The sequence below is a fragment of the Salvelinus namaycush genome, chromosome 39 (genome assembly GCF_016432855.1).
Source record: "Salvelinus namaycush isolate Seneca chromosome 39, SaNama_1.0, whole genome shotgun sequence".
NCBI lineage: Eukaryota > Metazoa > Chordata > Actinopteri > Salmoniformes > Salmonidae > Salvelinus > Salvelinus namaycush.
The window spans coordinates 14,444,720-14,471,108 of record NC_052345.1 but is presented as its reverse complement, the minus strand read 5'-3'; the positions used below and the strand labels follow the sequence as shown (position 1 = coordinate 14,471,108).

Genomic DNA, 26,389 nt, shown 5'->3' with positions numbered 1-26,389 from the left:
TATTTACCTGTACCTGTTATGTTACCAAGACAACAAGTTGCAAAGAAATTTCCCGGTACAATATGATATTTCGCTTGACACCCAGACAACATTCTCCCCGAACAGACCTGTTTTGTCTCACACACTGATATCTCGCAAGAAAATCTGTCCATTTCCTTAAACGCAACAGTTGATTGTTCCTTGATAGATTTTCAGATTTTATGCATAGACTCAGGTTCCATTTTCCCAAGTTTCACTCAACTTTATGCGTGTTCCATCTACTGTAGGAGTCTGCAGGACCGACAAAAGTAGTTTTTCATTCCTTTTAATCACTTTATAGCCCACATGGGATGAGTCATTACTCGGGTCATCGTTCCCCAGAAAAACTCACCACAGATGGGATTAAAGTACCGTTCTTTACCCTTAACACCTTGGTAGGGAACTTAGCATCTGCATATTCCCATATAACCACAGCATTTCTTGCTGACTTTTTATGTCACGCTCCAGAGTTCACCATTTTCCTCTAACATTTTACCTGGGCGTTGCTCCATTGTCTATTTTGATTCTGAAAACACCACACAACACAGGGGAAGCTATTTTCAAGCATTAGGATGTCAGCATCATGTTATGGGTATGCTTGTCACCGGCAGGAAATGGGGAATTTGTCAGGATCAAAATAAATATGAAAGGAGCGAGGTTAACCTTTTTATTTCTCAGCGGGAGAATTACACATATTTTAATGCCAAAGACATGCCAGAATGACTTTCCAAGTGGCGTTGAGTATTCCTGAGTGCTCCAGCCTCAGTCCAAAAACAATAGATAAATGTTGCCCTAAGACTTGTCTAAAGTTTGTAAAAACTAAAATATACCTCCTCACCTTAGCCTCATCCTTTAATTATTCCTAACATATTTCCTGGTTGTTTGTGGCTGAATAAAACCCAGTCACAGAGAGCCGAGCCAAGCACAACAGCACATAGAGCCACTGACAGTCACTAGATTCACCCAGAACTCAACCCCTGGCCATTGGCATTCTGTAACTGGTTCTTCTAGACACAAAATGTCCCCAACGTAGGAACAAACAGACCCCCTTCGCATGAACAAATATGTCTAAAAGAAGACATGCTAAAGCAGTAATTTCTAGACCACAATCTAGTTGAAATGGATTCAAATCCAAAGTGCTGTCACGTGTCTTATTACATTTGTGAAATGATGGGCTTTTCTGAGAAATTATAAATCAGAAAGAAGGGTGCAGTCAGTCAGTGAGTTTGCATTGGCGTGTTCACACAAACAAGGTGCCAGGCCAATGCAATCAAATTAGATATAATAAGTTCATCTGAATGCATGAATCACTATATCATCTATCATACACTACATGGCCAAAAGTATGTGGACACTCCTTCAAATTAGTGGATTTGGCTATTTCAGCCACACCCGTTGCTGACACGTGTATAAAATCAAGCACACAGCTATGCAATCTCCATAAACAAACATTGGCAGTAGATTGGCCTTACTGAAGACCTCAGTGACTTTCAACGTGGCACCACCATAGGATGCCACCTTTCCAACAAGTCAGTTTGTCACATTTCTGCTGGTGCTGCCCCGGACAACTGTAAGTGCTGTTATTATGAAGTGGAAACGTCTAGGAGCAACAACGGCTCAGCCGCAAAGTGGTAGGCCACACAAGCTCACAGAACGGGACCACTGAGTGCTGAAGTGCGTAAAAATTGTCTGGCCTCGGTTGCAACACTCACTACCAAGTTCCAAACTGCCTCTGGAAGCAAGGTCAGCACATCTAACAAGGTCAGCACATGATTAAAAATCATACAATGTGATTTTCTGGATTTTTGTTTTAGATTCCGTCTCTCACAGTTGAAGTGTACCTATGATAAAAATTACAGACCTCTACATGCTTTGTAAGTAGGAAAACCTGCAAAATCGGCAGTGTATCAAATACTTGTTCTCCCCACTGTATACTTTCTCAAGACCATAAAATTGGCCTCATGTGCAAAAGACAACAACCCATATGATAGTCAGATGTATGGGAGCACGCCAGATCAGATAAATCAAGTTGAAAGACACAGAAGACAGAATGATGGTGTCAGCAAGTCAGAGCATCTTTATTACATTCACAATGGGGTCTGTTGTTGGTGTTCCATCCAGATGTAGTAGAATGTGTTGTTCTGGAGGTGTTAACCATAGAAATAGAATTACCAGAAAATAAATCCCCATTCAAGTCAATGATCCATGATGGGTGTCTGAGGGGCTTTAGCCATTCTAGAAAGAACGGGAGGATGGTATGCCCATCTTTAACTAGAGTTAACCAGAGTTGGCCTAAACAAATAACACAGATAACAAAGACAGGTATTTTTCATCTGACGAAGACTTTGTATAACTTGAAACGTTGTATTTTAGGTTGCATGAATAAAGCACTGGGGAACAGCAATACTCTATGTGCTGGCCTCTCATTTCCTATACCCATTCTAGTAATTCTATTTCTATGGGGTTAACCCATTGCTTGCTGCAGTGCTCGCTGTGTGTGTGGGACCTTATGTGGTGTGTTTGGTTTCACTTGTGGAGACAACCTTGCCATCCACTATTTCCTCCGTGACGATCACCACCTTACGTGTGGTGGAGGTGGTGGAGCTGGGGACGGTACTGGAGGAGCTGACACTGGAGCTGCTGACACTGGAACTAACACCGGAGCTCGAGGAGCTGGAGGATTTTTGGCTGAATTTCGAGGAGCTGCCGCCGAGGCTGTGAGGAAGGGAAACCCATAGTTAGCATCTATGATCATAATAAGTAACTATTAAATGGTTACATAGCAGTAGATTCATGTCAAAAGCAACCATGGCTCATAGTAAGGTCACCTTCAAATGAATTTTGTTTTTAAAATCAAATGTTGAAGGAGACATCAATTAATTTACACTTGTTTCAAGGTCCCTGTCACCCCTCGTCCCATCCCACAAAGATGTAACACTCTCTTTCCAAATCCCTGTCTGTCTCAGTTGCCTCCCTCTGTCCAATCCCATCCTGCCTTACCCGCCAGCCTCTCCGTCCAGCAGCCTCCTGTACTCAGCGATCTCCATCTCCAGGCGTGTCTTGATGTCCAGCAGCATCTTGTACTCCTGGCCCTGGCGTTCCATGTCGCTGCGGAGAGACACTAGCTGCTCTTCCAGACTGGTCACTTGGTTCTGGAGGCGTCCCAGCTGCATGGAGTAACGGCCCTCCGTCTCCGCCAGCGTGTTCTCCAGGGAGCCTTTCTATTGGCCGTAGAGATGATGGGTCAAAAACATTTGGAATTTGGAATGTTTACAGTCATACTGAAAAAGTTAGCTCTAGTAATTGAATGTGTAGGCAGGTAGAGGTTAGCTATAGTAATGGAGTGGTGCCTGGCTATAACAATTTGAGGGATAGTGTTAGAGTCCAGGTGAAAGTGAGATACTTGAGGGATGGTAGAGAATGATGAAAGAGTCAAATGTTGATTATTGAAAAAAGTTGCGGAAAGTTGTGTAAGTAAGGTCCCCTAAACGTTGGTCCTTGGTCAGATGTTTGTAATTACGGCTCACCATGCTTTGCTGTGACTGCAGTTCGATTTCCAGGGCCTGCAGTGTGCGACGGATCTCCGAAATCTCTGACTTGGAGGTCTGGAGAACCTCTGTGCTGGACGCCACCTCCTTGTTCAACGTCTCTGTCTGTAAAACAATGGTCAATCATCACAGGAACAACAACATTTCAGCTCATGATAGAATGTGACAACGTTACCAACGTTACCAACTAGAAGTAAAGGAACATCTACACCATGAACATAGTTTAGAGGTTCTAGAGGTTCTACCTTGGTCTGGAACCAAGCCTCCAGATCGCGCTGGTTCTTGGCATTAGCGGACTCGTACTGCTCACGGATCTCAGCCATGACTTTGGACAGGTCCTCCTGTGGTGCTGCGTCCACCTCCACGTTGATCTGTCCAGTCATCTGCGTCCTCATGGCCAGCAGTTCCTGTGGAGAAACACATACTGGTGAGTGACTAACCTCTGCTGATGGTAACAACTTGAGATGCCCTCTGTCTTCATTATACATTTGAACACCATTGCTTGATACAGATGTGCTTGAAAGCCAGCAGTGGTGTTTTAGTGAAGACCCATAGCAGGTTGACATGGTCAATAGATGTAATATTTTAAGGGACTGTATGGATATGTTCCAGCCCACACCCACCTCCTCATGGTTCTTCTTGAGATAGATGAGCTCCTCCTTCAGCCCCTCAATCTGCATCTCCAGGTCAGATCTGGTCATGGTCATCTCGTCCAGCATCCTCTTCAGCCCGGCAATGTCCGCCTCCACCGACTGACGCATGGCCAGCTCGTTCTCATACCTGAGAGATAGAGAGAGCTTAGGTCAAAGAACTGCCGGAATGTGTTCCTCTGTGGGAATAGCAGGGGGGTTATAGATTCTAGTATTCCATTAGGTTTTGGGAAAATAACAGAAAGTAACACCAGGCTTCTGATATGTCTGTTGGGAGGGTGTGGTTATGGTGGAGGTGAAGGGTCATATCATTTGGTTTCCTTTTTTATAGATTCAACACAAAATTAAATAATAAGCAATATGAGTGTTTTTACAGATTTGGGGTTACTCCATTTGGTATATGGAATGCACCAGCAGTGTTCTGTATATGTGGATGGTGTTGGATATACTTACTTGGTTCTGAAGTCATCTGCAGCAAGCTTTGCATTGTCAATGCTGAGATAGATGCCTCCGTTTACGCGAGTGGCAGCCTGGATCTGAGAGGTAGAGGATGGCGAAACATTTCAGGATGGGGAATTTCACACAAATGCAGTACGCACAAACTTTGATCCCACACTGTAATAATTGAATTCTGAGTTTCAGCCGCACTGTAAATAATAGCTCATAGAAGCATTACAGTGAAACTGTCGTCTTTATGATCATTTTAAAGCATGACTCAAAGAAACAAATTGCACCTTTTGCAATGGCCTAGGGGCTATTGATAGAGGAAGGAATAGCTTCAATGAATACTTCAGCTGCAAGTATGGATACTGTCTTTGCATCTATCTTTGGTGCCACATCTTGGTTGAATCAATTATAACAAATGTATATAATTTAGCTTCTTCTAACAGTCATATATCACTCTCAGTAAATTGTTGGAAAAACAAGCTGATGGCATGTGTACACCACATACATGTACTCTCTAATGAAGCATAACATTGTCACTCTGCAGACATTACCATGTTTTGACATGCTGTGATGTCATCATTGAGTGCTCTTGCCATCAAGTAGACATGTCACGTACCTTGTCCTGCAGGTCGGCGATGGTGGCGTAGAAGGCAGAGTAGTCACGAGAGCTGGGAGACGTCTTGCTCTCCATGAACTGATGGATCTTCAGCTCCAGCTCGGCGTTGGCCGCCTCTAGCTTGCGCACCTTCTCCAAGTAGGTGGACAGGCGGTCGTTCAGGTTCTGCATTGTGGCCTTCTCGTTGGCTGACACATTCATGTCAGCTCCACCGCCGCCACCACCACCTACCATGACGAAACCGCCTCCTCCGCCACCACCCCCTCCCATTCCGAAACCATAACCGCCACCACCACCTCCGCCGCCGGAACCAAACGAGGAGCTAGAGATGCGCACCCCAGAGCCTCCTGCACCTCCATACACACTGCCGGACCTCATGGAACCTCCTCCACCACCACCACCACCCATCGAGGAGAAGCGTGAGGAGCCCATACCCATTCCACCTCCACCTCCAGACCTCATGGACATGGTGCCACCTCCACCACCGCTGCTGCTGTAGGACATGCTAGATCTGGAGAAGGACATGGCTGCTGAGAGGGAGTCTGCCTGCCTGGGATGAAGAGGAGAGAGAATGTGGTGCACGGCCCAGCCACTGTTCCCTTTTTATGCTGCACATGGCGGGAGGGAGGGTGGGTGGAGGACATGGGTGGGGGAGAATGTACTGTATGTGTGGATATGCAAATTCTTTTAATATTCTATTGTTGCGTAACTCCACTCTCCACATCTCACTCTATATGTGGCTTCTGCCTGCAGGGTGCTTGCAGGCACTCACACAAACATATAAAAGTGCACACACCCATAAACAGTTGGAATTCCTCTCCCGTAAAAGCGTCTGGTTTAAAGCATGGACACGCCTGCTTCTATTAGCCCCAGGTAGGTCAATCAACCAGTCAGTCAACACACATAGTATAACTTTGACATGCTGTAACAGGTGAGCTTTGCCATGTTTTCTGAGCATATAGATTGACACACTGAATGGCTATTTATCTGTACATGCTATCCTACCAAGGAACAAGTTGCAGAGATGCATGCAGTTAATTGAAACTTTACGGTACAATATGATCTTTCACGTGACTCCCAGACAACATTTTCCCCGAACAGACCTGTCTTTTACTCACACACTGTCACGATCGTTAGAATGATTGGACCAAGGCGCAGCGTGCATAGAGTTCCACATTTTTAAACCAAAACCAAACAGAAGAAAAACATTCTGGGCTGCTCACAGGCAGCTACACAAAAACAAGATCCCACAAACAACAGGTGGGAAAAGACTGCCTAAATATGATCCCCAATCAGAGACAATGATAGACAGCTACCTCTGATTGGGAACCATACCAGGCCAACATAGAAAACAAAAAAAAACTAATCACACCCTGACCTAACCAAATTGAGAAATAAAAAGGCTCTCTAAGGTCAGTACCACCCCCCCCCCCCCTCCCCCCCACCCAAAAGGTGCGGACTCCGGCCGCAAAACCTGACTCTATAGGGGAGGGTCCGGGTGGGTATCTAGCATCGGTGGCGGCTCCGGTTCGGGACGTGGACCCCGCTCCGTTCGCTGATCCCTCCGCTTCCGTGGAACCAGACCACGGATCGTCGCCGGAGGCTCCGGACCGTGGATCATCGCCGGAGGCTCCGGACCGTGGATCATCGCAGGAGGTTCTGGACTGGGAACCCCCGCTGGAAGCTCTGGACTGCAGACTGTTGCTGGAGACTCTGGACTGCAGACCGTCTCAGGAGGTTCCGGACTGTGGACCGTCTCAGGAGATTCCGGACTGTGGACCGTCTCAGGAGATTCCGGACTGTGGACCGTCTCAGGAGGTTCCGGACTGTGGACCGTCTCAGGAGATTCCGGACTGTGGACCGTCTCAGGAGATTCCGGACTGTGGACCGTCTCAGGAGGTTTCGGACTGTGGACCATCGCTGGAGGTTCCGGACCGTGAAACGTCGCCAGAAGCTCTGGACTGGGAACTGTCGCCGGAAGCTCTGGACTGGGGATCGTCGCTGGAAGCCTGGTGCGTGGGGCCGGCACTGGTGGTACCGGGCTGGTGACACGCACCTCGGGGCGAGCATGAGGAGCAAGCACAGGACGTCCTGGACTGGGGAGGCGCACTGGAGGCCTGATGCGTGGGGCCGGTACAGGTGGCACCGGGCTGGTGACATGCACCTCAGGGCGAGTGCGGGGAGGAGGCAGAGGACGTACTGGACTGTGGAGGCGCACTGGAGGTCTAGAGCGTAGAGCTGGCACAACTCGTCCTGGACCAATGACCACCTTCGCACGGCAAGCGCAGGGAGCTGGCACAGTACACACTGGGCTGTGAAGGCGCACTGGGGACACAGTGCTTAGAACCAGCGCAGGATGTACTGGACCCTGAAGGCGTACTGGAGACCAGGAGCGCTGAGCCGCCACAACCCGTCCTGGACAGATAACCATTATAGCACAACTAGTGCTGGAAGCTGGCACAGAACGCACCGGGCTGTGGAGCCGCACTGGAGATACGGTGCATAAAACCGGAAAACATGACACCTGAACGGTGACCAACTACACACGGTGAGTACAGGGAGTTGGTTCTGGTTCCCATCTTGGCTCCGCCAACCACCAAGTGTGCCCCCCCTTTTGATGCTTAAGTATATTTGTACACCTTGGCAGGGTACTTGACATCGGCAACGTGCAAGAACATGCTATTGCTTGTTTACATATTCCATGTAACCAGAACATTTCCTGCAGATTTTTTTTGTCACGCTCCAGAGGTTATAATTTCACATTTTGTACATGGAAAAGTTGATTTACATTTGTTCAAGCCAATGCAAGTTATGTTAATGATTTGCAGTAGAATGCAATACTGTGACATTGGTGAAGATGTTTGAAAGCACTATAGCTAGCTAGCTCTCAGTCAACATGGACTTTGATTTTGACATAAAATGTCAAAATCAAAAAGGGACATTTAACCATTGTAGTTACAGTGCCTAGTAAAAGTCAACACACCCCTTGCACAGTCTTCACATTTTGCTGCTTTAAAATGTAATTTAAATACGTATTAACTCATATTTTTCTCTATGGATATACACAACCTAATCATCATTTTAAAAGTGAAAGAAAATTTGCAATTGTCCCGCTGAAAAATAAAACTATCCTAGGGTTAGGTCTTCAGAAGACTGAGGCAGGTTTTCCTCTAACTTTTTACCTGGGTTTTACTCCTTTATTTAATTATTTAAACACGACACAGGTTGAATTTTGTATTTGTATTTTCAAGCATTGTGATGGAAAAATCCTCTTACGGGTATGCCTGTCACCGGCAGGGACTGGGGATTTTGTCAAGATCAAATTGAATATGAAAGGTGCAAAGCCCAGGTAAAAAGATGTATTTTTCAGCAGGACAAATCTACATATCTTTATGCCAAAGATCCACCGGAATGGTATTCCTGAGTGCTACAGTCTCAGTCCAAAAACAATGGATAAACCCTAAGAGCTGTCTAAAGTTTGTAGAATCGTATTATTCACAGCTGCCAAAGGTGCTTCCACCAAGTATTAACTCTGGGGTGTGAAGACACAAAATGTTCTATACATTTTCTTTCACTTGTGGAGTAGGTTATGTAGATCGGTAGGAATAAAATCCAATTTAATCCATTTTAAGATGTCATTTTATGACAGGAAAATGTGAAGATTGTGCAAGCGGTGTGTAGACTTTCTACCAGCTCTGTATGTCATATAGGCTGGTATTAGTTACATGGCAGTTGGGGTGAGATGAATGAGTGAGAAAATAATTAGCTGAGGTCATCTGCCTGATTCTCCTGCTCACACACTCACTCATATGAGTGATTTCCGCTCATCTTGACAAAACATCAGCCTTTTCGCAACGTACTCTACGGATTACCAGTGTGTCTGTAACGCAACTCAGGGTTTAGCCAAAGAAACCCATTGAACCTAATTCTGCTACTGACCAATGAGGAGGGGGGCGGGTAAATGGCATAGCCATGTCCCACTCTTATGCTTTGACATAACATTGTGCAAAATACTCTCATTACTATACCATCGTTGTGAAGGAGAAAGTGGGAGTGTGTGAGAGAGAGAGAGAGAGTGTGAGAGAGTGTGTGAGTGTGAGAGAGGCAGTGTGTGAGAGATTCAGTGTGTGAGAGAGAGAGAGAGAGAGATTGAGAGAGAGAAAGAGAGAGAGAGATTGTGAGAGAGAGAGAGCGAGAGAGAGTGTGAGAGAGAAAAAAATGGTGTGAGAGAGTGTGTGAGAGAGAGAGGGAGCAAGAGAAAGCAACAGCAAAAGAGAGAGCGAGAGATTTGTATGGTTTATTTAGCTTGATTTGGCAAAGTTAACATATGCTTCCCTTGCCAATAAAGCCCTTAAATTGAATTGAAATTGAATAGCAAGAGTGAGTGAGTGAGTGAGTGAGTGAGTGAGTGAGTGAGTGAGTGAGTGAGTGAGTGAGTGAGTGAGTGAGTGAGTGAGTGACTGAGTGAGTGAGTGAGTGAGTGAGTGAGTGAGTGAGTGAGTGAGTGAGTGAGTGAGTGAGTGAGTGAGTGAGTGAGTGAGTGAGTGAGTGAGAGAGTGAGAGAGAGCGAGAGAGAGAGTGAGTGAGTTCCTGTGTGCCCTGCAGCTTTTCTCTTCAAAGGAGAGATCCACACCCAGATAAAGCCACAGGAGTGTCTTTCTCATGCCCTGACAATGACTGCAATGTATGCATTTCAGCATTTATCAATTTAGATTGATTCATGTCTGTCCCTCCTTCGCAAAGAATGTGCACGTTTGACAGGAATGAACATGCAGTAACCCCAAGGAGAAAACGTATGAAGCATGAACTATGTAAAGTGACCTTTGCCTGTCTTCTCCCCTCCAAAAAGATGACAGACCACACAATATAAAGTACTAAGATTGTGTCCTAGCTAAATTCCCAATCTGGACCTCCTACGGTCATAATGGCCATCTAATTATCCCAGCTTTCCAATCGACTCTTTCCTCACCTCTCCGCTGCAACTATTCCCAGGTTGTTGCTATAAATATCAGTGTTCTCTTCTCAGTCAATTTACCTGGTAGAATAAGGGTTAAATCGAACAATGGTGTACACCCACATCTCAGTTTGGATTGCAGGTTGTGCCTACTGTGCAATCACCCATAAAACAATATGAACTCAAACTGACAGAGAAGACAAACATCATTTCACAAGTCTTTTAAAAGTAAAACAATAGCTTTATCATTCTTCCTACTAGAATGTACTTTACACTGATATTCAGCTAGTGGCATGCAGTCTACGGTTTTAGTAACATTTTTGTTGGATTCTTTATATAAATATAGCATGCGATAGTTTGTTTGAGCGTTAACTAAAATATACCTCCTCACCTTAGCTTCGCCCTTTTACCATTCCTAATATTTCCTGGTTGTTTATAGCTGTATACAACCTTGTCACACAGAGCTGAGCCAAACACAATACCACAACATAGAGCCGCTGTCAATCACTAGATTCACCCGAAACTCAACCCATGCCCATTGGAATTTTGTAACTGATTCTTTAAACACACAAAGTCCTCATTTGTAAAAACAAACATCCCCTTTGAATGAACACACAGTACAAATCAAAAGTGTGGACACACCTACTCATTCAAGGGTTTTTCTTTATTTTTACTACTTTCTACAATGTAGAATAACAGTGAAGACATCAAAACTATGAAATAACACATATGGAATCATATAGTAACCAAAAACGTGTTAAACAAATCAAAATATATTTTATATTTGAGATTCTTCAAAGTAGCCACCCTTTGCCTTGATGACAGCTTTGCACTTTCTTGGCATTCTCTCAACCAGCTTCATGAGGTAGTCTCCTGGAATGAATTTCAATTAACAGGTGTGCCTTGTTAAAAGTTCATCTGTGCCACTCAGTTGTGTTGTGACAAGGTAGGGGTGGTATACAGAAGATAGCCCTATTTGGTAAAAGACTAAGTCCATATTTTGGCAAGAACAGCTCAAATAACCAAAAAATGACAAAACAGCTCAAATAACCAAAAATGACAAAACAAAATCCAAGGACATAGACATATCTAATACAGGCAGAAAGCTTAAATTCTTGTTAATCTAACTAAAGCTGTTACGCAGCAACTCACTGCCTTACTGAAGACAAATAATGTATACAAAACGCTCCAGTCTGGTATTAGACCCCATCATAGTACTGAGGCTGCACTCATGAAGGTGCTAAATTATCTTTTAATGGTGTCAGACCAAGGCTCTGCATCTGTCCTCGTGCTCCTTGACCTTAGTGCCACTTTTGACACCATCAATCACCACATTCTTTTAAATATATTGGAAACCCTAATTGGTCTACACGGACAAGTTCTTGCCTGGTTTAGATCTTATCTGTTGGAAAGATATCACTTTGTCTCGGTGGATGGTTTGTTCTCTGACAAATCAATTGTACGTTTTGGTGTTCCTCATTTGTTCCGTTTTAGGACCACTATTGTTTTCACTATATATTCTACCTCTTGGTGATGTCATTCGGAAACACTTTCAATGCTATGCGGACAGCACACAGCTGTACATTTCGATGAAACATGGTGAAGCCCCAAAATCCCCTACCCTGGAAGCCTGTGTTTCAGACATAAGGAAGTGGTACTTTTAAACTCGGACAAAACAGAGATGCTAGTTCTAGGTCCCAAGAAACAAAGAGATCTGCTCTTTGATCTGACAATTAATCTTGATGGTTGTACAGTCATCTCAAATAAAACTAAACGACCTCGGCATTATTCTGGACCCTGATCTCTCTTTTGACAAACAAAAATATTTAAGGGGCAGCATTGTTCCATCTTCGTAACATTGCAAAAATTCGAAAGGTTTTGTCCAGAAATTATGCAGAAAAGCTAATCCATGCTTTTGTCACTTCTAGATTTGACTACTGCAATGCTCTACTCTCTGGCTACCTGGATAAAGCACTAAATAAAATTCAGTTAGTGCCAAATATAGCTGCTAGAATCTTGACTAGAACCAATTTTTTAAAATCATATTACTCCAGTGTTAGCGTCTTTACACTGGCTTCCTTTCAAGGCTAGGGCTAATTTCAAGGTTTTACTGCTAACCTACAAAACATTACATGGACTTGGTACTACCTATCTCTCCGATGTGGTCCTGCCGTACATAACTATACGTACGCTTCAGTCACAATACGCAGGCCTCCTTATTGCCTCATATTTCTAAGCAAACAGCTGGAGGCAGGGCTTTCTTCTATAGAGCTCAAATTTAATGGAATGGTCTGCCTATCCATGTGAGAGATGCAGACTCGGTCTTGACCTTTAAGTCTTTACTGAAGACTCATCTCTTCAGTAGGTCCTATGATTGAGTGTAGTCTGGCCCAGGGGTGCGAAGGTGAACGGCAAGGCAATGGAATGACAAACCACCCTTGCTGTCTCTGCCTGGGCGACCCCCGTCTCCACTGGGATTCTCTGCCTCTGACCCTATTACGGGGGGCTGAGTCACTGGCTTACTAGTGCTCTTCCATGCAGGCCCAAGGAGGGGCGCGTTACGTCCTGCCAGGCTTTTCTGTGCTACAGTATACTCGACTTGAGTGGGTTGAGTCACTGACTTGATCTTCCTGTCCAGTCTTGCGCTCCCTCGGGCTTGTGCGGTGGAGGAGCTCTTTGTGAACAATACTCAGACTTGTCTCAGGCTAGTAAGTTGGTGGTCTGTTGATATCCCTCTAGTGGTGTTGGGGCTGTGCTTCGGCAAAGTGGGTGGGGTTATATCCTGCCTGGTTGGCCCTATTCGGGGGTATCGTCGGTTGAGGCCACAGTGTCCACCGCCCCCCCCCCCCCCTCTCAGCCTCCAGTATCTATGCTGCAATAGTGCCGGGAGGGGCTACCTATCTGGTGAAATTATCCTTTCTTATCTGGTGTCCTGTGTGAACTTAAATATGTTCCCTCTAATTCTCTCTCCCTCTCTCCCTCCCCTCCTGGAGGACCTGAGCCCTACTGTAGGACCATGCCTCAGGACTGCCTGGCCTGATGACTCCTGGCTGTCCCCAATCCAGCTAGTTGTGCTGCTGCTCCTGTTTCAAGTTGGAACCCTGACCTGTTCACCGGCTGTACCACCTTGTCCCGGACCTACTGTTTTCGACTCTCCCTCTCTTGCTCTTTCTCTCCCTCCCTCTATGGGTACTCCTGAGGTGCTGACCTGTTGCACCCATCCTCTACAACCCCTGTGATTGTTATTTGACCCTATGAACATCATCTATGCACAACGATCTGGCCTTAATTAATGGCCATGTACTCTAATAATCTGCACCCGGCACAGCCAGAAGAGGACTGGTCACCACTCAGAGCCTGGATCCACTCTAGGTTTCTTCCTAGGTTCCTGCCTTTCTAGGGAGTTTTTCCTTTTTTATTTTATTTAACCTTTATTAGACTAGGCAAGTCAGGTTAAGAACAAAATCTTATTTACAATTACGGCCTACAATTTCCTAGCCACCTTGCTTCTACATCTGCATTGCTTGCTGTTTGGGGTTTTAGGCTGAGTTTCTGTATAAGCACTTTGTGACATCCGCTGATGTAAAAGGGGCTATATAAATACGTTTTCTTGATTGATGAGTGAAAGAATTACAGACAAACAAATATCATATCCCCAAGACATGCTAACCTCTCACCATTACAAAAACAGGAGAGATTAGCATTTATTTTTGGTGGGGGTTAGGATATATTTGTGACTCCAAAATGACACAACACATTGTTCACCATTCATTTCTATTGGACACAAAATAATCTGAAACACAAAACAAAACAAAAAGCAAATTCATCCAACATATTTTTAGAGTCACAAGCTCTAAATGGTTAATCCGATATGGATGAAAATACCATCAAATTAAAGCTGACAGTCTGTACTTTAACCTCATAGTCATTGTTTGATTTCAAATCCAAACGTATGGAGTATATGGCCAAAAGAAGACAAAATGCTTCACTGTCCCAATAATTACGGAGGGCACCCGATGTGTTCTGCATGTTCATTCATGACTGTGATTTACAAACACTCTACTTTTCAAGTCTTGTATGAGTTTCTCAATTCTCCCACAGTCATATCTGGCAAAACGAACTGTATCGCCCTCTAACTCCAATGCCTACTGATGTTGTGTATTGTCTAACTAAACTAAACTGCCCTGTTCCTTTCTGTTGAATAACCCTGGTAGAAAACACCTTCTATTCAGTCTGTCAGAGGGACATCAGGGCTGTATTGTGTAGTTCAACCCTGTTTCTCTCCCACATTCTGTAACTCTCACACTCTACCCCCTCGGGCACTATAGAGTTGAAAGATCCTATAACTCACTGCCAGCATGGGTTCCACAGCCATGGCTCTGTTCCATTGTGTTATGTGTATATGGTCAGGACTGGTTTCTGCGGTTTCTGTTAATGCCCCACAGCTATTGGCTTGCCTGGCCACACCCTACCTGACCCAGAAAGGACTCTACTATTTTCTTTAATTCATCAAAGTACTGTCAAAGGGATTACTACCAATTACTGTATTCAGGGTTATGTTATAGCTTTTATAGTAATGAGTCACAGTCATTCAATGAGTCACATTCTGAAGTAATACATGGGCATTTGATTACACACAACGGTACTATTGACAGTTATTTAGTATTTCAATCGTTTTAATTATGGTATTGCTTACAGTACCTCATCATTTTGCACGTGGTATCACACACATGCAGTTGATGAAAGCTAAATAAATCTGGATGCAATGGAATTACGCATCACATGCTGTTGTGTGCAAACAGAACTAGATAGCACTGTGAATGTGAATACAAATCTAAATGATAATCAACAAGAAAGGAGTTAGAGCTCTATTCAATCTGTATTGAGGAAGTTCAGTGTTAACAGCGTGCTTTAAATGTAAAGGCAATGTTCCTGCGTCGGCAGAGACTGCATTCACAGTAAACGCTGCATATGTCGGCTCAATCTGAAATGACCTTCTTATTGCTCAATCTGTAACGCTTCAGCGATGCAGATTGAATAGAACCCTTAGTCTTTCAGATAAACGTACAATAATGCTTGGCATAAGGGTTTCAGATCAACTTGCTACAGAGTACAAAATATAGACTCAAACGAATATAGAACACACAGATCTTCCCACAAACAGTGTTCGCTTTCGTGCCACGTTAAGTAATAAACCCTATCCTTTATTAGAATGCACCACTGCTGGAACACCGACAGGACTATTTATATGGTCGAACATTGACTTCCATATGTCTTTCTGTTTGTATAATGACACTTGAGGTGGGATGTTGTTTATGACAAAGACAGTCATGATAGAGACAGTCATGACAAAGACAGTCATGATAAAGACAGCCATGATAGAGACAGCCATGATAGAGACAGCCATGATAGAGACAGCCATGATAGAGACAGTGAAGCTAAAGACAGTCATGATAAAGACAGTGAAGCTAAAGACAGTCATGATAAAGACAGTGAAGATAAAGACAGTCATGATAAAGACAGCGAAGCTAAAGACAGTCATGAAAAGACAGTCATGCTTGAACACCTATAGGCCAGGAGAGAAAGTGAATGCAAGTTATTAATTAACATTGATATAGATTATCAGGTTATAGACATACTGTAGTTGTATGTAGGGCTGTGGCCGTCATGACATTTTGTCAGCCGGTTATTGTCATGCAAAAGACGGCCAATCTCACGGTAATTAACCATTAATTAACATAAACACAATTCGCATCTCCAGGCCTCCACACATACAAGCTGCTGACGTGCGCTTTTGGAACATCTACATTTAAAAAATGTTTAGTAAATCAGTTTAATATACACCACACTATAAATCCATTATTTATTTTAGGCAGGTCTAAAGAAACAATATGATATGAAGAAAATGTACTTCAGAAGAACAGAATATGAGTTGGCCTACTATATGTTATCTGGCTATGTGCCATGCCATAGGCTGTAGGCTTGTTCATTTAGCAGACAAGATATCCTTATAATCCTTATGCTCCCGAGTGGTGCAGCAGTCTAAGGCACTGCATCCCAGTACTAGAGGCATCACTACAGACACCCTGGTTTGAATCCAGGCTATATCACAACCGGCCGTGATTGGGAGTACCGTAGGGCGGCGCACAATTGGCCCAGCGTCGTCCGGGTTTGACTGGTGTAGGCCGTCATTGTAAATAAGAATTTGTTCTTAACTGGCTTGCCAGTAATAAGTCCCATGCCATTATTTTACATTATATGACTTTAGTAAGAAGAATATCATTTAACTTAGATGAATAAAATAGAAAATATATGTTTCCCAGTCCGGACTCAGAGTGCGCATATGAAGTGTCTATGTAGAGCATGATGAGTGATCATTTGAACAGGTCCTATATGCTAGATGTAGAGTTATTTGGCAACTTTCATTGTGAATGATACAAACAAATCAAAAGATATACGGGCTGCACTCTGTTGCTTGCCTCAGGCTGCACACGCTGGTCTCTCATCAATTGATAATATTTTCATGCATCAGACTATTCATCATTTAATCTTGTCTTGATTAATATGTAAAATTAGTTTTTATTTAGAATGGCCCATTATCAAATAGGCAGGAACAGGAACAAGAGACAAAAAGGCATGTCGTCCAATCAAATAGGGAATGGAGGCTACTTTCCCACCGGTTCCTTTCACTCCTGTTGGGTAGGCTACTCCAGTTATGTTGCCATGCTTATGTTGCCATGCAGCAGGTGATATTCTGCTCAAACTCTGTATGCCATAGGCTCTCCTACACTGTTGCTTAATTTGGGAAACCAAGTGAAATCTGTTCGGGAACATCGATAGTAACATGTTTTCACAGCGTAACATATTTAATTCAACTGTTGAGAGCCCTTCTCTCTGCGTGCTGGTGAAAGGAATGAAGGAGAGCAGGGAGGAGATGGAAATGCACGGTGGTGAGATAGCTAAAAGTAATGTGTCAGCCTATTATTTATGAAAATATTTTTAAAAATGCCCTATTACTAGGCTATTCAAAATCAAATACAAATGCACTATAATTGTAGGCTAACTCTGAATTGGCAAGACCAATTATGTACCAAAGATATCTTAAATTAGTATTTTTTTAAATGTTTTTCTGCCTCGTGTAATATGTGGTAGGCTATGTATTGTATAATAGCGCAACCATTATTTTAATTCAGGTATTTCTTCGGGCTTGGGCTCATATATTGGCCTACGCATATGCATAAGCTCTAATATGCATATGGATTTTTTGAATGAATCATCACCTTAGAAAGCACTGTCCATTTCATTGTATTAGGCTTTGAAACAACATGCACAACGACCATGTTTTCCACTCAGTTTCAACCTGTTGTTGAACTTCTTTCTTCATATTGCTCAATCACAGTGAGGTGAGTTTTAAAAGCACATACTGGTTTGATAAGTGTTTGATGTGGTTTTCGATTGTATTTGCATTGATGTCAGAGTGGTTAGAGGAACAATACAGCTCTGAGTAACAGGCCATTAGCCACCTGATGATCATTAGCGAGTTGGGTACTACTAACACATGTCCAGAGTGCATAAGAGGACATTACCGTGACTCAGCAGTCACATAGAATTTTACTGCAGTCATGACTCACGAGCTAATACAGCCCTAGGTGCATGTATGTCACATAGAAAAAGCCATTTTTATGCAAGTTAACACCTTACTTGTGTTGCGATCATCAGTCCGTCAGTCAGTCACAAGGACACACCCTGCTCTTGAATGCGACCACATGAGGTTGAACATGTGAACAGCAAAGCCCCACCCAGATCTACGGTTGTTTCTACTTGCAGAGATACAATAGAAAGTGAAGTGGGGAGGGTTTGTACCGTGAATGAATGAAATCAAGTCTGTATAAAGATACAAATGTTCATTTAAAAGCTGAAGAGGAGGATCTCAATATATTCTATATTGGTTTTCAACTGGGTATGTTTAATATTCTCCTATAACTCAAACTAGTATTGAGCCAAAGTCGCCGTCATCCTGCAAATACAATGAGAAAACACCAGTGGAGACTCGTCAGAGGAGGAAGGGAAGGACCATCCTACTTAGTGAATTTCATAAAAATAAAAATACTGAAACATTTGAAAAACTATACTATAAGTTCTTATATAACTATAAGAACACCATCCCAACCGTGAAGCACGTGGGTGGTAGCATAATGTTGTGGGGGTGCTTTGCTGCAGGAGGGACTGGTGCACTTCACAAACTAGATGGAATCATGAGGGAGGAACATTATGTGGATATATTGAAGCAACATCTCAAGACATCAGTCAGGAAGTTAAAGCTTGGTCGCGAATGTGTCTTCCAAATGGACAATGACCCCAAGCATTCTTCCAAAGTTGTGGCAAAATGGCTTAAGGACAACAAAGTCAAGGTATTGGAGTGGCCATCACAAAGCCCTGACCTCAATCCCATAGAAAAGTTGTGGTCAGAACTGAAAAAGCGTGTGCGAGCAAGGAGGCCTATAAACCTGACTCAGTTACACCAGCTCTGTCAGGAGTAATGAGCCAAAATTCACCCAACTTATTGTGGGAAGTTTGTGGAAGGCTATCCGAAATGTTTGACCCAAGTTAAACAATTTAAAGGCAATGCTACCAATTACTAATTGAGTGTATGTAAACTTCTGAACCACTGGGAATGTGATAAAATAAATAAAAGCTGAAATAAATCATTCTCTATACTATTATTCTGACATTTCACATTCTTAAAATAAAGTGGTGATCCTAACTGACCTAAAACAGGGAATTTTTACTAGGATAAAATTTCAGGAATTGTGAAAAACTGAGTTTAAATGTATTTGGCTAAGGTGTATGTAAACTTCCGACTTCAACTGTATATACAGTATATTAATGCACTAGGCCTTTATTATTCCTGTATGAGTGGAGCAGAGCAAAATACTAGTATAGCATGGAGAAATTCAGCACCACCACCCCAAAACATATTTCTGCGGCCATGGTAAGTGGTTATGGTAGGTTTGGCTTGGAAAGGTTTGGCTTGGTCACAAACACTGAAGTCCACCATTGAAGAGAAAGGGTGAGAGTAGGAGAGTTTGTAGATGTGAGAAGGAATTATACAACAAGCAAAGTGATGATGCTGTTTGTATGTGGCCGCTATTAAAGAAAACTGTGTGCGGGTGATCAGGGGGAATTGATTCCACCGATTCTGTTGAAAAACGTTTCTTAAACAGAAGCAAATGGAACAAAACGGGGATAAACCTACCAAAATTTGTCCAATAGAAACTCTCGTTTGCAACTGTTTGATTAACGATTACACCCTCGATCAGCTAGGGAAATGTTTGTATCTGTCACCTTCTTCAAAATGAACGGACCAAGGTGCAGCGTGCATTGAGTTCCACATCTTTTTAATACAAAGTGAAACTAGAAACAAAACCACAAAACTTAAAGAATGTGAAGACGTAGTGCCCAAACAAACTAACAAACAATATCCCACAAAGCAGGTGGGGCTTCCTAAATATGATCCCCAATTAGAGGCAACGATTACCAGCTGCCTCTAATTGGGAACCATACAAAACCACCAACATAGAAATACACATTCTAGAACACCCCCCTAGTCACACCCTGACCTAAACCACTATAGAGAATCCAAGGGCTCTCTATGGTCAGGGCGTGACAGTATCATGTAGTAGCCTAAACCTATCGATGATACATTGAGCTAGGTGAATGGAAGATGAATGACAGTCATCCAATATGCTGTAATAGAAATAAGGCCATGCTCATAAAAAAATAAAAACGGCCTCCCTAATCTTAAACGGCACTGACCGTCACTGGAACAATTAAGTAAAGGTCTGTTTTTGTTATGGTCTAAGCACTTTGTTGTGGTATAATAGCAACCTGTTCATATTTGATGAGGTGAAGCATCTCCTTTTTGCAGGTCTATTTGACTGTCCTACATATTGTTGTATAAAAAGGAGCCTCACGTCCCTACTTGATACAGCCCAACACTTTTAGAGCTGCTTACCAGTATAACGATGACTCACCCATGAACTCCAGAATCAAAAGAGGCAACTCTTTGCACAGCAAAGTAAATCTAATTCCTCAGTGAATTCTTAACACAAAGCATTTCACTAACATTGGCTGATGCAATAGACCTAGCCTGTTATGTAAGCTCATGGGAGTTTAACTTACTCAAACATTCTCAGAGCAGAAAGGATTATGATTGGTTGCCTCAGGCAACCAATGAAAATGGAAAGGAATACCAAACTGAGAGCAGACTGGGAAATAGACTTGTCACATGAAGGGATTCGAAAACATTTGAGGGAAAAAGGGGAGGGAAAAAGAGGAAGAACAACATTCTGCAGGAGCAAGCAGCAAGAAAGCAAAACAAGTTAAGTTGAATATAGCTAGCATATTGTTAATGTTGCACATTCATGTCCTGTATCCAGCTAGTCAAAATAATGTATTAAATACTAAATGTGATGCAAGCTAAAGTTAGGTAGTTCAAATCTTATTTTTTAAGTGATGTTAGCTAGCTCAACAGTTTAAGCCTTAGGTTACCAAGCTAGCTTGTGAGTAAACTATTTAAGCCTACAGCCAGCTAACTAGCCAGCTAAATACAGTGCATTCAGAAAGTATTCAGACCCCTTGACTTTTTCCACATTTTGTTACTTTAAAGCCTTATTCTAAAATGGATTAAATAGTTTATTCCCTTATCAATCTACACACAATATCCTATAATGACAAAGCAAAAATAGGTTTTTAAAAATGTTGGGAAATGTATTAAAAATAAAACATATCACATTTACATAAGTATTCATACCCTTTACCCAGTACTTTGTTGAAGCACCTTTGTCAGCGATTACAGCCTCGAGTCTTCTTAGGTATGATGCTTTTCCCATCTCCACAGAGGAACTCTGAGGCTCTGTCAGAGTGAACATCGGGTTCTTAGTCACCACCCTGACCAAAGACCTTCTCCCTCGATTGCTCAGTTTGGCAATCGAGGGAGAAGCTCTAGGAAAAGTCTTGGTGGTTCCAAACTCCTTCCATTTAAGAATGATGGAGGCCACTGTGTTCTTGGGGACCTTCAATGCTGCACACATTTTTTGGAACCCTTCCCAAGATCTAAACTTACCACAGGGTGGATTCCAATCAAGTTGTAGAAACATCTCAAGGATGATCAATTGAAACAGAATGCACCTGAGCTCAATGTCTCATAGCAAAAGGTCTGAATATGTAAATACGTTTTTTTATATACATTTGCAATACAAAATTAAAAACTTGTTTTCGTTTTGTCATTATGGGGTTTGTGTGTAGAATAATGAGGGGGGGGGGGATGATTTAATCAATTTTAGAATAAGGCTGTAACATAACAAAATGTGGAAAAAGTCAAGGGGTCTGAATACTTTCCAAATGCACTGTATGTTGCTGTTCTAGTAGCAACATAAATGAACAGGGAGCGCTGCAGCTCATCGAACAGAACTCTGTTAACCACAGTAGATATTGCTGCTCTAAGAGCAGATCTGTACTGTGTTAACTAATATTGTTGCTTTAGGAGCAGCTCAGGTAAACTAGCAGCACTGCTGCTCAACTATACCTATATTTTGTTGCTCCAAGAGCAGAACTGTACGGTGCTATCCTGATGTTGCTGTTCTAGATTCAGCTCAGTTAAACTATCAGCGCTGCTGCTCTTAGAACAGAACTTTGTCAATTAGATACTGCTGGGATGGTTGAGCTAACGTGCGCTAATGTGATTAGCATGACGTTGTAAGTAACAAGAAAATTTCCCAGGACATAGACATATCTTATATGGGCAGAAAGCTTAAATTCTTGTTAATCTAACTGCACTGTCCACTTTACAGTAGCTTTTACAGTGAACGAATACCATGCTATTGTTTGGGGAGAGTGGACAGTTATGTACTTGAAAATGTATTAATTGGCCAATTAGGCACATTTGGGCAGACTTGATACAACATTTTGAACAGTAATGCAATGGTTCATCATATCAGTCTAAAACTTTGCACATACACTGCTAAATTGCACCTAGAGTCCTAAGTGATATGATGGCCTTTCTCTTGCATTTCAAAGATGAAAAAAATGTAAATAAGAAAACACTTTTTTTCTTTGTATTGTCTTTTACCAGATCTAATGTGTTATATTCTCCTACATTAATTTCACATTTCCACAAACTTCAAAGTGTCTCCTTTCAAATGGTATCAAGAATGTGCATATCCTTGCTTCAGGCCCTGAGCTACAGGCAGTTACATTTGGGTATGACATTTTAGGCGAAAATTGAAAAAAAGGGTCCAATCCTAGAGCAGTTGGAGTCACCTGGGTCTTCTGCTGCTCTAACAGCAGAACTGTCAGTACTGGCCATCAACACAGTCAGTACTCCACATTCCTCTTTCCCCCTTTTCCTACATTATTCCCTTTTAATGATGTAAAGTGTGTACTCGTGACCAATGTGAAATGCACTTAAAATAAACTCTGACTTTACTACTAACATTTCATTATTTCCTGGCTTTAAAACATACGTTGGTGAAGACCAGAGGACGTATGTTGGGTCGTATCTTTGCTCCTAGATGTGTAACGAGCTGGGACATATCTGGATGGAATCAGGTGTGAGTGAGGACGCCATGTCTGGACACATCCAGCTCATCATATCGGGGAGACCGATATAATATCGGGGGAGACCCTTCTATGGGGACAGTCTTTCTGAACCCTTTTTTCTACGAGTAATCAGGTAGAGATTTTGTACTACTTGATGTTGGTAGTAAATAAGTAGTCAAAACATTTCAGCTTTACTATACAGGCTTATCAGTAGAAATCCGGTAGAGTTTAAACTACTTGTTTGTATAGTGAATAAGTTGTCAAACACTACAGGCAGACTACACCAGGGCTGCGTTTCAAACTCATAAAAGACACACCCTCCTCCACTTACCCTCGCCTTATGCCCTTGGGGAATCCCCACGGCCATCTTTGTCGAGTTTGCGAGTGAACAATTATGTTTGCTCCGGGCCTGAAACGCCCCATAATTCAATTTGCGATGATAGTACATCCGCTAAGAAAAGTCAGACAAAACGTAAAACTAACATTAATATGGAGAAGTAAACATACAAGTGTAAGTAAAAATGAATGTAAATAAGTTTGTGCTACTAATGCACATGATGGCTCAAACACGTATCATAAAAGTAATGATGTTTTTGTTTGGTTAGCTTTTGGAAACGTTAACTTTGCGCACATAACTTTCCCTGACATCACACTTATACATTGTAATTTTTGATTTACTGATATAGTAGGACGGCTAACATTCAATGTCTGCGGATGTGTTGTCTTCTAGCCAAGATATGAAATGCAATCATAATTGACTGTAGCGCATATAAGGCACACACAACAGTTCCATGATGACTGAAAACACAACCGTGGGATGAACAAGTGACAAAATTCCAGGCAAGAGCAGTCCATTTAAAATTAATTAATTCTTCTCCCATCCCTTGCCCTGCAAGTGTCAGAAGTGTCCACTTAATTTGAGGGGAGAGGGTGTCTTTTAAGTGTTTGGAATGCAGCCCGGCTCTTCAGTAGTGATCAGTAGAGTTTTGCAGCTTGTGGCTGTGCTTGTGACCACAGAAGAAAGACAAAACAGGAAGTAGTTGGTTGCTGTTAGTTAACTACTGTTTGACCATCCTGAATGTAATCATCTTCCATCCTTCATCATCCTGTCTTTCACAGCCCTTATGCTGGCACCATCTGGAAGTGTAACTTTGCTTTATGTTTTATGTCATTTCAAGTCATTGTTTAGCCGTTGATATAACTTATGTAGCCTCTGTTTTCATCATGCTAACTAAAAAGTATGTGTTTTTATGCAAACGTACAGTATTTTCATATTAGTATACTTACCCGTTCTTCTTACCTCTTTTGACCTGTTGCCAAGGAGGCCCTGAAAAAGAAAAGGAGAGCCTCAAACTCTAGGAGCTCAGATCCAATCATTTTATAACCAACGTTTCAACAGACTTCATCAGGGTATAATGACAAACACTGCGTGTCACTAGTTTATATAGTGTCAAAGGACACACACGTGTCTGTAATCATGGCCGGGTTTGGCTTTACAAATATAAATAAAACATATAAAAAGTATGAATTGAATAACATACGATCAAATATACAATTTGGCTACATACGCCAACAAACATTTACAATGGATAGCAAAAACACAACAATCATAAGAATGGGTTCAGATCAAAGTCCACGTTGAGACCTCTAAAAGAAAGGAGGACCAAGGCACTCTTAGAATTCATTAAAATGCCTTTATTTGTATGGCCTGTTCAATGGAAACAAAGTTTAAAACTCAGACACATTTTGACTGCATGGCCTTTGTCAGGGAGTACAACGAAATGATAAGTTGAGACCGAAGGGAGCAAGGGTCTTTAAATTAACAATAATTTGACAATAATTTCTCAAGGTCACCCCCTTAGGGAGGGTGGGGAGGGTGACGTGTTCAATGCCGATGTAGCGAAGGGACGAAATAGAGTGGTTAGCTTCCAAAAAGTGGGCCCGCAACTAGGTACGTCGAGTTTTTGCACCTAATGGTGCTACTGTACAATGCTCAGAGATTCTTACTTTTAATTCGCGCTTCATTTTATCCACATCATTTTTACTACAAGGACAAGTTATAAGATAAATAACTGCCTTAGTGGAGCACGTGATAACACCTTTGATTGGGATCTGTTTCCATGTTTGAGGGTGTTTGACGGATTCACATTTGTAAGTGCCATTATATTGAGCACAGCCACCACACTTGTAGTTTCCATCTGGAAGAGGCTCAAATAGACGTTGTGGGTATTTTGGTAGCTGAGATTTCTGCCCCGCAAGAATACGACCAAGGGAGGGTCCAACAACACATTACCGATACTGTTATCAGATCTTAGAATGTGCCAATGTTTGTGAACGATTCCCTTAATTTGTTCAGAGCATTTTGAATAGAGCGTAGTGGGAGAGCAAGGATGCTTATTTTTGGAAGATCATGTCTCAATTTGTTTGGGATTTACTCAATGGCAGTATCGGTCTGACCATTTTTGTACCCCCTCTCCTTGAATATTTCTGTCGAAATCTGATCGTTTTTTGCAGATTCTTTTGATTCGACAGAATTGGACGTAGGACAAACAGTTTTTCAAGGGAAGCAGGTGACAGCTATCAGCCTTCAACAAACTGTTACGATCAGTATGTTTCCTGTAAAGATCAGTGTATAGAACATTATCCTCACACAAAATCAGAAGATCAAGGAAACTGATTTGACGTGTGTCAGATTGCATAGTAAACCTCAGGTGCTCAGAACAAGAGTTAACAAAAGCATGGAACACCTGGAGCTGGTTTGCATCACCCCTCCATAAAACAAAAATATCATCAATATACCGTTTTCCAAAATAATAACGTTAGGTAAAAAAAAACATTTTTGAGAGGATTGAGAATTGACTGTTTCTCCATGTAACCCACATACAAATGAGCATAGTTAGGAGCCATAGGGGATCCCATAGCAGTACACTTTGTCTGGATAAAGAAATAGTTTAGAAATATTAAATAGTCATGTGTGAGTACTATTTCAGCCAATATTATAAGGCATGCACTGGAAGGGAGTTCATTTGGGTCACGTTGCAAAAGAAAATGTTCCATGGCTTCAATACCGCCCTCAACATAAGACTGGAGACCATTGTTAGTAAGATAAACATTGTTTATCAAATATTTATCTCACTTGTCTTATGCACCTCTGTTTGCAGATGATTGGTAATGGCTTAAGTTATAATTGGTTGTCTCTTGTGCTTGTCTTTATTTTCTTAAAGGTGACGTGGTGGAGAAATGGGTCTGCAACAAAAAAGAGGATATGAAGATAGTGAAAGCTGAATGAGGACAAGGCCTCAACTGGATTAAAAGTTTCATTAATGAATGTAATTAATGTAATAAAAAAATGCATTTGAAGTTTGTATACGCTTATTTGTGCAGGAATGTGGAGGTTTTACGTAGTAGATAACCAAACGCTCAGTAGTTAACACAGTAGTCATTAAGAAAGAAAGAATGATTTGAGTAGGAAATACAGTTTGTAGTCTTCACCAGTAGTGAAACGTCCCAATTTATCACACATTACTACTTAAATCACTACATAAATCACTACTGG

The 26,389-nt window shown here is 42.2% G+C and overlaps 1 protein-coding gene and 1 long non-coding RNA gene across 5 annotated transcripts; one reads left to right on the top strand and one right to left on the bottom strand.

Moving 5' to 3' along the window:
- Nucleotides 1–2,069: 2,069 nt before the first annotated feature.
- Nucleotides 2,070–10,774, bottom strand: LOC120032919 (keratin, type I cytoskeletal 13). Of its 3 annotated transcripts, none has more exons than XM_038979182.1 (8): nucleotides 10,625–10,774; nucleotides 5,280–5,829; nucleotides 4,670–4,752; nucleotides 4,190–4,346; nucleotides 3,812–3,973; nucleotides 3,546–3,671; nucleotides 3,019–3,239; nucleotides 2,070–2,733 (listed from the first exon to the last, which is right to left on the bottom strand). In XM_038979182.1, the coding sequence occupies exons 2-8, from the start codon at nucleotides 5,802–5,804 to the stop codon at nucleotides 2,526–2,528; spliced, it is 1,482 nt and encodes a 493-aa protein (XP_038835110.1). In that variant the 5' UTR covers nucleotides 5,805–5,829; nucleotides 10,625–10,774; the 3' UTR covers nucleotides 2,070–2,525. The 3 variants fall into 3 exon arrangements, with proteins under 3 accessions (XP_038835110.1, XP_038835111.1, XP_038835112.1); XM_038979183.1 differs by having other exon boundaries at nucleotides 5,280–5,825; XM_038979184.1 differs by having other exon boundaries at nucleotides 5,280–5,790.
- Nucleotides 10,775–20,546: 9,772 nt separating this feature from the next.
- On the top strand, nucleotides 20,547–26,168 carry LOC120032922. Of its 2 annotated transcripts, XR_005473871.1 has the most exons (4): nucleotides 20,547–20,614; nucleotides 22,509–22,607; nucleotides 22,768–22,966; nucleotides 26,058–26,168. It is a non-coding gene; the product is annotated as an uncharacterized LOC120032922 (long non-coding RNA). The 2 variants fall into 2 exon arrangements; XR_005473870.1 differs by having other exon boundaries at nucleotides 22,509–22,966.
- Nucleotides 26,169–26,389: the final 221 nt, after the last annotated feature.